This window comes from Arachis hypogaea, chromosome 3 (assembly GCF_003086295.3).
Source record: "Arachis hypogaea cultivar Tifrunner chromosome 3, arahy.Tifrunner.gnm2.J5K5, whole genome shotgun sequence".
NCBI classification, from domain to species: domain Eukaryota; kingdom Viridiplantae; phylum Streptophyta; class Magnoliopsida; order Fabales; family Fabaceae; genus Arachis; species Arachis hypogaea.
The window spans coordinates 24,827,048-24,838,105 of NC_092038.1; the positions used below are offsets into that span (position 1 = coordinate 24,827,048).

The 11,058-nt window shown below is 32.9% G+C and overlaps 1 protein-coding gene across 1 annotated transcript; it reads left to right on the top strand.

Annotated features, from left to right (window-relative positions):
- Positions 1–979: 979 nt before the first annotated feature.
- Positions 980–9,581, top strand: LOC112789936 (protein disulfide-isomerase 5-4). The gene is made up of 15 exons (XM_025832111.3): positions 980–1,261; positions 2,321–2,411; positions 2,523–2,617; positions 3,262–3,319; positions 3,719–3,903; positions 4,009–4,066; positions 4,453–4,493; positions 4,640–4,714; positions 5,680–5,736; positions 7,194–7,260; positions 7,409–7,546; positions 7,729–7,950; positions 8,650–8,802; positions 8,891–8,968; positions 9,300–9,581. Exons 1-15 carry the CDS (start codon positions 1,221–1,223, stop codon positions 9,375–9,377), a joined length of 1,437 nt encoding a protein of 478 aa, XP_025687896.1. The 5' UTR covers positions 980–1,220; the 3' UTR covers positions 9,378–9,581.
- The last annotated feature ends 1,477 nt before the right edge of the window (positions 9,582–11,058 follow it).

Below are 11,058 nucleotides of genomic sequence, written 5' to 3' on the forward strand. Positions count from 1 at the left end.
AGCACAAATTAGGAGTAATTCACAAAACCATACTATTTCATTGAATAAATGTGAAAAAAGTTGATAAAATCTCCTAAATTCAACACAAGATAAATCACAAAATTGGAGTTTATCAGGGGCACCCCTTTCTCCTGAAGTTACAAGGCTATTTTGCCAAGTTTCTTAGAGAGAGTTGTATTGCACTCCTAGGAATTCTCTACCTACCCATTGGTGTCACTTTCGGGTACATGTACCCTTTGTTAAAGGTCGTTTGAGCTTTTTCTGACATAGTAAGCGATGAAATACTTCGAGGAGTTGAAAATAAGCATAGATATGTAAATTCACAAATAGGTCAACTTTTTGAATTGCTACTGAATCGACGGGCAGTCAAGCGACAACTTGATCAACTGAAACATCTTAGTAGTCAGAGAAAAAGAAAATAATAGTGATTTTCATAGTAGCAGCGAACAAAATGAGAGCAGCCTAAATCGTGAAAATGGGGTTGTGGGAGAACTATACAAGCATCGTGCTGCTAGGCGAAGCAATAAAGTACTGCACCTTAGATGGCGAAAGTCCAGTAGCCAAAACCAGTAGTTAAAAATATCACTAACTTACGCTCTCACGTGTAATCTCGTGTCAATCAGCAAGGGTCACTTTGAAAGATTGAATAGTAAATGCTCTTGAGTGACAAATAATAAAGTAGTACCGTGAAGAGAAGGTGAAAAGAATATAAAATGTAAGTTTGACTATTTATGTATAAATATATGGTAATAAATTTTGATGATTAATTTTAGTGTATAAATATATTTAAAAAATAAAATATTAATTCAAAATATTGGCTAATATTAATAAAAAATTATTTTTTAACAATTTTATCAGAATGTTTGTTTTAATGGTATTCTTAAAATTTATTGACTTGTTAGCGAATTCTTTTAGTCAAACTTACCGTGCATTTACATTTAATAATGTATTAATTATAAACCCGAAAAGTTATTACTCTGTAAACAATTATCCTTCAACATTTAAAAAAAAATAAATCGAAATTCAATATTTCAATATTTCAATATTTTCCTCTTACCGTCATAGAAATTAAAATAGAGCTGAAGGGGTGAGAGAGAGGCAGAGAGATATTAAGAAGAAAGAAAGTGCTAAGAAGAAGAAGGAAGTAGAAGAAGAAGAAGGAACTGCTTCGATCTATAATCAGCTATTCTCTCTCTCTCTCATCCCATTTCGTCGGAGCCATGATTTCTGCCAGCAAACTCAAATCCGTCGATTTTTACAGGTCACAACAATCTCTCACTCTTTTCTCCTTTTTCGAGTTCGGAATTTTGTTCTTAGGGTATTTGTAGTGTGAAATCATCCACCAAGATGTGCATTCGTCTGCAAGATCTTTGGGTACTGTGTCATTTACTGTTTAATGTTGAGGCTCTTCAAGTGCATGATTTGATACGATAGTAATACTTTTGTAGCTGGGTATTAGTGAGAGTATAAATACGGAATTGTACCATTTTCGAATCATTGTAGAGTTAGAATTAGAATATAGGAAAATTGTTTGAGTTTTTGGTTACCAGTGTTTAATCAGTGACTTTTCGCACAGCGAACATTTTCACTTCTTCATTACCCGAGTCAATGAAACACAGCTTGAGCATGAAGAAAACATTGCAAGCACCAAAAGTTTTGAAATGCCTTATAAGGATTTGAAATGTTTTGTTTATGTATTTATTTATTTTCCAGTCATGTTTGACATGAATCACATGCTAGAAGCTAGGAGAGTTGATGTTATGAAGGATAGCCCATTATGTAGAGTTGTAAGAATACCAAGAAAAAAAAAGGATAAGAGGATGTTTGATTGAAGGGTGAAAATTGGATGGAAATTTTAATGGATAAGTTTGATGTTTTATACTAAACTTAAAATTGCACATGGAGCTTATTCATGAAATTCTGAGATCCGTTTTAACACCCCGTCCCAATCTAAACATACAGTTATTGGAATAATTAAAATAGATTCAGGATTACCTGGTCACTCTAGACTAGACTTGGTTAATGACATAACACAAAGGCTCTGTTTGGTCCATCTATCAAACTCTACCTAGTGGGAATAGATATCTGTTGCTGTTGTTGCTGCTGGGTTTGGCATGAATGAATATCTGATATCATATGCCTAAGCATAGCTTTGCATCCTGAAGTGTACATGCTTGGGGTCACGGTATAAAACTATAAAGGATCCATGTGGAGTAGTTGTTCTAAGTTGCTTGGATTTTTTATTGGTAGTTTGCAAGTTGCATATGTTCCATTTTTGTCCCTGTATAATTATGTACTTGCTGTTGTCTTCTGTTAACAGGAAAATCCCACGAGATTTGACTGAGGCGTCACTATCAGGGGCGGGATTATCCATAATAGCAGCTTTCTCCATGATCTTTTTATTTGGAATGGTAAGTGGTTTATGACTTCTTGGTTGTTTGTTGTGATATCTTTTGTCACGTTTCAAAATAGAATTAGAAGTAAAGTTTCATTTTTGATTTTATCTTACAACCTTGTTTCAGGAACTAAATAATTATTTGACTGTAAGCACCGCTACATCAGTGATTGTTGACCAGAGTTCTGATGGAGACTTTTTACGTATAGATTTCAATATCAGGTAGAAGCTTATGTAGTTATTTGCTTCTTTGATCATATATGACGTTTCTAAAAGTTGATGGATGGATATATCGGAACTATTTTTACTAGTATTAGGTAATTATCAGTTGTCAGGGGGGTCAATAAATTGTTTCTAAACTCTTGGTTAATTCACCAAAGAAAATAACTTCTTGAAAGCAAGAATTCTTTTAAAGAAACAATATAGATTAGTACTTTAAAGCCCAGTGCTAATTATGTGAATAAAGTACACTCTTCACATATCATTGATGCTCATTTCAGAACTGGGTTTTGGAACACTTTTTGATAAAATGAAACTGTCTTATCAGATAATTGTTGAACTAGAAGTGGGTTAGGGATCTAACTAGATGAGACTTAAAGGTCTGGCAGCCAATATTGTTATTTGTTGTGTCATGTTTGTTTGTGAATGTTATATGAAGTCACTAACCATTACGAAAGCGATGCACCTTTATCTCTCATACCTTATTACTTTGTCTAAGAATTTCCATTCCTTCCCAACGCTTTTACCAATTGTTGCTGCTGATAATATTCTACCTAGCATTTTAAGTTAATTTCATGGCTACGTAAATACCCTCCTCTCTCATTCTCCAACATTGCTGGCTGATGGCTTCACTTATCTTCTTGTAGTTTTCCTGCACTCTCATGTGAGTTTGCATCAGTTGATGTGAAAGACGTGCTGGGAACAGTAAGATTCTATTCTCTACTTTTTATGGAAAATTGCTCCTGGTTTAAAAGTTTTCTCTCACTCGGTTTTAAGTAGTGAAATGCTTCTTTTACTTCAAGCTTTGAGCTTAATGAAGGCAAATTTGTTATGTTTATTTAGACTGTCAGAACAATAATAATATCAGCATTTCTGCCATGCCATTTCCATTAATTTACCTTGGTAAACGACAAAAATATGCTCTACCAAATGAGCATCTCTCTTGCTCTGCAATGTCTCTACCTCAAATCATCAAATATTTGGTCCTTATCATATAGATTCTATATTTCTTATTCACTTTTATACATCCCTATCCTATGATGCTCTACCTTTTGTCTGAACTGTTTGAGTACACGTTCTTAACTTTGTACCTTTAATTTTCAGAACAGGCTCAATATAACAAAAACGGTTCGGAAATTTTCTATTGATTCAAGTTTAAGGCCCACTGGTGCTGAGTTTCATTCAGGACCCGTTGCAAATGCTGTTAGGCATGATGATGAAGTAGATGAAGAATACGATGAAGGTTCTTTTGCACTCACAGAACAAAATTTTGATAAATATGTTCATCAGTAAGTGAACTGATACATGATTGATAATTATTTTCTCCTTTCTTTCTTGTATATTTCATGGTAATTATGTATCGTTCACCTCATATTTTAATGAACATTTTGCAGGTTTCCGCTTACCATTGTAAATTTTTATGCTCCTTGGTGTTCCTGGTGTCAGCGTTTGGTAATATTTTTAGTCTGATTGTAATTAAGAAATAAGATTAGTGCCTGATTTCTTTGTTGTTTCCTATATTGATTATTTTTCTGATTCTTTTTCAACAATGTTGTACTGTTTCTTAATTGAAAAGTAGTAGTGGCAAAGGCTAATTCAAGTGCTAAGTGCATCTTTTCTATCAGTTACACTATAGTAGTAAGGAAAATATATTATGCAGAAAACTAATGTTATTCAAAGGGTGCTAATAATTGAATATATTCTGTCCTTGAAAGATTATTGGCCAATTTATTAGAAACAAGGCAAGGAATGACAAAATATTTCGTCTCTTTAATGAAAGATGGTAATGGTTAAAATCTTAATATTAATTTGTTATATTTCTTTTTATTTTCTTTCAGAAACCTTCATGGGAGAAGGCAGCTAAAATAATGAAAGAGAGGTACTGTAATTGTTGCTCTGTCTCTCTCATTTTTTGTAATTACACACTTGAACATCTACTGCCACCTTTAATTTGTGAAGTTGGTACAGTTATTGTATCCATCACTTCTCTTCAATGTACCATGTGTGTGATTACTTTTTATATAGGTATGATCCAGAAATGGATGGACGTATTCTTGTAACAAAGGTAGATTGCACTCGAGAAGGTGATTTATGCAGGAGGTACTATTGATATTTTTATTTTGGTTTATGATTTTGCATAAAGATGCTATTTCTTTCTTAAAGTTATTTAGCTTTTACGTTTTGTAAGTAACAATGTTCTAAAAATTTGACCCGAACCGGCCGGTTGGACTGGGAACTGTTTGACTATGCGGTTTGGTTGATAAGCCAAAACTGTCTTTTTGAGAACTGCCTGTGAACCGCTAAACCGTCTGAGGACTGGCTGGTTGAACCGAACCGGAAACCAGCCAGTCTTTTAGAAAACCCCCCAACACTCTGTCGTTTAAATATTAAAAAAGAAAGGGGTCCAGACTCCATCTCCAGCGCCTCCTCCATCTCTGTGCTCCGATCTGGTGCAGCACGATGCAGATCTGGTCTACTGATTCAACAAACAAATTTTGAAAAAAGAAGTGCGATGAGTGGAGGGTTATGTTTGGCAGTCAGCAATCAGTGTGAAGTTTTGTTGAATTGTCATTGACTTGCATCATGGACAATCACATTGACTAGAGACGATGATTTGTAAATTTTCTTCAGAACGAGGTGCTGAGATAACTACCTGATGATGCTGATGCCTGATGATGCCTGATGCTTGATGATAGGCTTTTGTTTATTTTGTTGGAAATGAAGGGAAATAATGTTTGGGCCATGCTATACTAGAAAGAACTAAATTGAAGCATTGAGCTTTTTGCGAGTTATTTAGCAAATTATTCTATCTTGTTCCGTATCTGCATTTTTATGAATAGGATGGATTTCATGAAGTAGGTTTATAGATATGCATACCCATAGTCCAAATATGACAATACTTGCTACATTGACTATTGAGGATGAAAGTAGTCATTGTAATTTATTTTGCTTTCTTTCCGATAGTTTCTTTTTTTATTCTTCTACTCACTATTTTATTATTTTTTCCTTCTGTGCTTTTGGCGTTCATAAGCATCTCATATCTCATTTTCAATATCAATTTCCAGGAATCACATACAAGGTTATCCATCTATTCGCATCTTTCGGAAAGGAACTGACCTCAGGTAACAATTATAACTGTATTGATTAAAACCAATGGTCGACCAACACCCTGCCCCCTAACCAGAAACAAGGGGGTTAAACAAGAAAAAAGAAAATATGAGAGATATGCTACTGCCTGCAGCAGCTGTTCCATGAAGTGCCACCTAAATTGCATTAATATTCTTATATATACATATGCTTGTACATATCATACTGTTACCTACCCAAATATGGCTGCAGGGGTGAGAGTAGAAGCTTCTAAGACTAAGAGAGGAAAGATTCTGCCATTACCTTTCCATTACAGCAGGAAGAGGAATGTAGAGGGTAAAAAGGGGAATAATAAAAATGGGGATATTCTTGTAATTAACATGCCACCTGGCACTAGTAGTGGGAGAAGCATGAAAGAATGTCAGGGGAGTGATCCTAACTGAATTGGTTGTCGGTGTAGGGGGTATTATTAGTAGTAACAGAGTGAGTGAGAGAGAAGTAGGAATTAAGAAGAGAGAATAGGAAGGCTTAGGAGAGAGGTTGGCTCTTCAAATCTCAGCCAAGCACCTCTATACTGTTCTTGTTTTTCTGCAGTTTTCTTTCATAATTCAATAATATCAAGGAGTGTGATCATCCTGATTCACCCCTTTTCTTTCTGTTTGGTTCTGTGTATGTCTTAATAATACTGATGATTATTAAGACAATCTAACTGCATTTATGTGGCTGGTTTTTCTTTTGCAAACCTCACAATAACAGGTCTGCATTCTGATATTTATTTGCCTTTCCTTTCTGGGTAAAACTAATATATATGATCCTTTTTCTTTCTTCTTTTTTTATTTTATTTTATTATATATATACTACTACATACATTAAATTTTTCCCCTACAATGCTATAGTTCATATCAAAGGGGGGCCTTGGAATAGTGGTTGTATTAGGTTAGACAAACTATATTGCACGCTTTGTGTGCGGCCTTTTTTAATGTAGTTCATATCCTTGTACAAATATGGATTCAAAGTAGCAGAATGTAAGGATGCAAATATGTGGTGTATTGAAAAAAGTAGGAAGGGAAATGACTAAATATCTTGGAAAATGTTCGACTATTATGAAATAATTTTCTGAAAACAGATGAATAAGTTGATTTATAACTCACTGATGAAATGGTTGCATTCTTAGAGCAGTTCACAGAAACCATTTGTGGTATATGACACTGTCATGTTTGCTTTGGGTGAGCTAGATATTTTAAAGGGAAATATTTGCATCGAATTCATTAGTAACAATATCTTATACAAGTTATCAATAGCGAATTGAGGCTCACCATATTTTGCTAAATTTGGCTACGCAATAATGTTATGGTTCCAAAATAGCGGATATTTGAGGATTTCTAACATAGGAGTGCATCCTGAACATTATATCACTCTGGCCTGTGAATGGTTTTCTAAATATTTGGATGTTCTGATTAATCTAGTTTGTTGAATGCTTTCCCAATTTCAGAAGTGACCATGGACATCATGAACACGAGTCCTATTATGGAGATCGTGATACAGAAAGCCTAGTCAAGGTTCAATCACACCCTATCTATTTTGAATTAGCATAATTTGGATAAATTTAACTTAAAAGTAGATTGGTCACTTAGGTTTATATGTAATTAAAACAACACTTCACTGTTGGAGAGTGCAACAGATTGATATGAGTTTTCTCCGTTGCAGATGATGGAAAGTTTAGTAGAATCTCTCCCAAAAGAATCTCAGAAGCTAGCATTGGAGGATAAATCCAATGTAGCAGAGAAAAGACCTGCACCATCAGCTGGTGGATGTAGAATTGAGGGATATGTACGTGTGAAAAAGGTATGCAACCAGGAATTAAGATGCATTTACATTGCACTGTTGTAATCAACCTTGATCGTTGGTTCCTTTTGATCATTTCTTTTTCATGCTAATTTAAAGTTGCAAAAAAAAAAAGTGATGTATGCTCTATTTCCCCTAGCTTTTAAGTATATTATTATCACAAACTGCCATGCACTCCTCAGGTTCCCGGATTCTTGATTGTCTCAGCTAGATCAGAGTCGCATTCCTTTGATGCTTCTCAAATGAACATGTCACATGTCATAAACCATCTTTCTTTCGGAAGAAAATTGACACCTAGGGCCATGAGCGATGTGAAGCGGTTGATACCTTACATAGGTAGCAGCCATGACAGGCTGAATGGTAGATCATTCATCAATCCTCGTGTTTCAGAAGCAAATGTTACTGTAAGTTTATTTTTTTATATAAGCGATTCTAATCTACTGTAGATAACAAAGTAGGAGTGATTCACAAGTAAATGGACAAATATAAAATGGGTTTGATGGCCAAAACTGAATCATACTCAGTAATGGATTTGCATTTTTTTATTATCATTTTTTCTTGAATAGATGGATTTCCAATTTTTAGTCCGAACTTAACAGCAGAAGGGGACAGTAGGGGTCGTGGAAGATGGTGTCACTCTAATGTGTTAGTGAATTTATAGAAAAATAGAGGAGTGAGCAGAAAGGGGCTGTACAAGTCCTGGAATATGGTATCACTTTATTATGTTATTGAATTTGTGGAAGAATAGAGGAGTGAGGAAGGTGAAAAAAACTGGATTTAGTTCTTAAGTTCAATATTTGAGTGATATTGAACTCAATTTATAGATAAGAAGTAGTTATGACTTCTACAATATCGATTATAAGGAGTAAGATATAACTACTATTCTTCTAATGCACTCACACATATCATTTTTGATGCAATACTAATCAATTACTAAATATATCAAGTCATGTGTATTATTCTTAACACAAATTATCATTTGAAGACTCCTGATCTTGTTTATTTCTTATAATTTCTGATAATAACCGAACTATTAGTATATTACATTTGGAGATTTATTGGAACAAAAATTTAATTCATTCATCGGATATTTATGTCTGCAGATAGAGCATTATATTCAGATAGTTAAAACAGAGGTAATAACTAGAAAAGGTTATAAATTAATTGAGGAGTACGAATACACAGCGCATAGCAGTCTGGCTCACAGTGTAGACATTCCTGTTGCGAAGTTCCATCTTGAGCTGTCCCCCATGCAGGTCTGTACATGGAGGTTATGAATTTGAATGAATTTGCACTATTTATGGTAATTTATCTTGGTTTTATCATTTTGATTTCCGTGTGCAGGTCTTGATAACCGAAAGCCAGAGGTCCTTTTCACATTTTATTACTAATGTTTGCGCAATTATTGGGGGAGTTTTCACGGTTTGTATTTGCTTTTATTTCAGTATTCTGGTTTTGTTCTTAGAGTATAAACCCCAATCTTATCCTTGAGCAAAGCCACGGATGACAAAGTTTTCGCTTAGTCATTCTTTATGGTGAATGACAAATTCATCTGATAAGAAAATGGTAAAAGAAAATGGTAAAGGATGAATGTCACTTTAAAATTTTGAGACTATTTTGTCCCATGTGTTTTGTTGGGGACAAGGTTTGGTCAGGGATATGATATTAGGGGTTCGCTCTTATTCTTATGCTGTCTCCTATTGGTTTTCTTTAATAGAATGTATTGTTCATTGTACTCTTTTTGTGATTTCAGGTAGCTGGAATTATTGACTCAATTCTGCACAACACAATTAAAATAATGAAAAAAATTGAGATAGGCAAGAATTTTTGATAAATGGTTGAAATTTTAGTTTAGTTAGGGCTTCTGATTTAGATATGCCCTTTTTTCCTATAGGTCATGTATCAGTTTATTTTCCATAGGTATGCTATATAAATCATAAAATTGTAGTAACTTTAATTGTTACTTTAGTTGAATTATGATTACAACTTTTAAGGATAACGGTAATGACTTTCACAATGGAAGAGAATTATACAATGTGTGTGTGCATTTTTGTGCGAGCTCCCCCATCCATTTGTTATGGGAACATGTATAAATTACAACATGCGCTTGTGTGTAGTGAATTTAAATGCAAAACAACTTACTGACAAGCTTTTGCAGTGAGCTATGTCCACAAAATTCATAATTGAGCCATTTTCTAAATGGGACCAGAAATTGATGGAAGCAATTTGAAGATTGAAGGAAGAGAAATTCAAATACTTGTACATTTACGGATTTGTTTAATACATGTTCCAACTTCCAATAATATGTTTAGAACATGTTATATTTTTATTTGTAAAATATGAAATAAAAAAAATAATTATTTCTAACAATGAAAGATTTAAGTGGTGATAATTTTTTTTTATGAAAAAACAAAATTGACATACCAATAAAAGACGGATTCTAATTGACAAAATTTTTAAAATACTAAAAATTTAATTAAAAATTTCAAACTATCCCTCTTAATTTAGCCTCCCACACTTGGTAGTGTCATTTACATTTAACAATTTGTTCTGTTATGGGTGTAAGTTTAATTTATCCATCTTCCACGATTTAGAAAAGGATTTTTTACGCATAAAATAAAGTTGAAGAACACTTTAATCCATGATCAAGACAATGATTAGAAGATTATATATATATATATATATATATATATATATATATATATATATATATATATATATAATCATTTTAATATGACTATATTACCGTAACTACAATGATTATAATATTTTAAAAAGTATTACTAAAATTAAAATAATATTTTTTTATTATTAAACAACATTTTTTAAATAATGTTGCTTAAAAATATATTATCAAAATATAAAAAAATTGACTTTAATTAAAATAATATTTAACAATACTTGCATCATCATACTAAAATCCACCATGTAAACATATAATTCATGGGGGCTATTTTTATAATGATTATCGTAGTTATACAATTTTGGTTATACTTAAAAAATGTTAAGGTTATAATAATTTTTTAATATGTGAAAAGTATCTGATATGATAGGGGGAAAAAAAATTCGGTGAAAGTATATATCTTTTGGTGTTCCACAAACGTTATTCTATGCTCAATAATCAATATATGCCTTCTTTGAAGTTAACCTTGGCATTTTGCTATTTCATTTGATCAAATATAAAAGGCTCTAATCAAATAGTAAGTTAGGGGCAAATATTTAGACCTCCCATCAATGGTATAAAGATTTAAAAAAATTACTTTTGTAACCATCAAAAACAAAATACAAAAAAAGTACAATCTTTGAAAGAAAAATTTATTATCAGCAGGTGAAAGACATGTCATAATTAAGATTATTAGAGAAATAATTCTTGTGTATACTTTCTATTTTAAATTACCTGATTCACTTTTAGATGTGATTCATAGGATTTTAATACAATTCTGATGAAATCAGAAAGACTGAAAGAAGAATATCATGAATTAATTGAGATAAAATGATAAGACACAAAAGAG

What these genes read in the sequence shown, in the direction of transcription:
- LOC112789936 (XM_025832111.3), top strand. Translation starts at nt 1,221, where the DNA reads ATGATTTCTGCCAGCAAACTCAAATCCGTCGATTTTTACAG. An exon ending in CGGAAAGGAACTGACCTCAG is followed by an intron (nt 5,737 to 7,193) that starts GTAACAATTATA and finishes TCCCAATTTCAG; the next exon opens with AAGTGACCATGGACATCATG. An exon ending in TTTCAGAAGCAAATGTTACT is followed by an intron (nt 7,951 to 8,649) that starts GTAAGTTTATTT and finishes TTATGTCTGCAG; the next exon opens with ATAGAGCATTATATTCAGAT.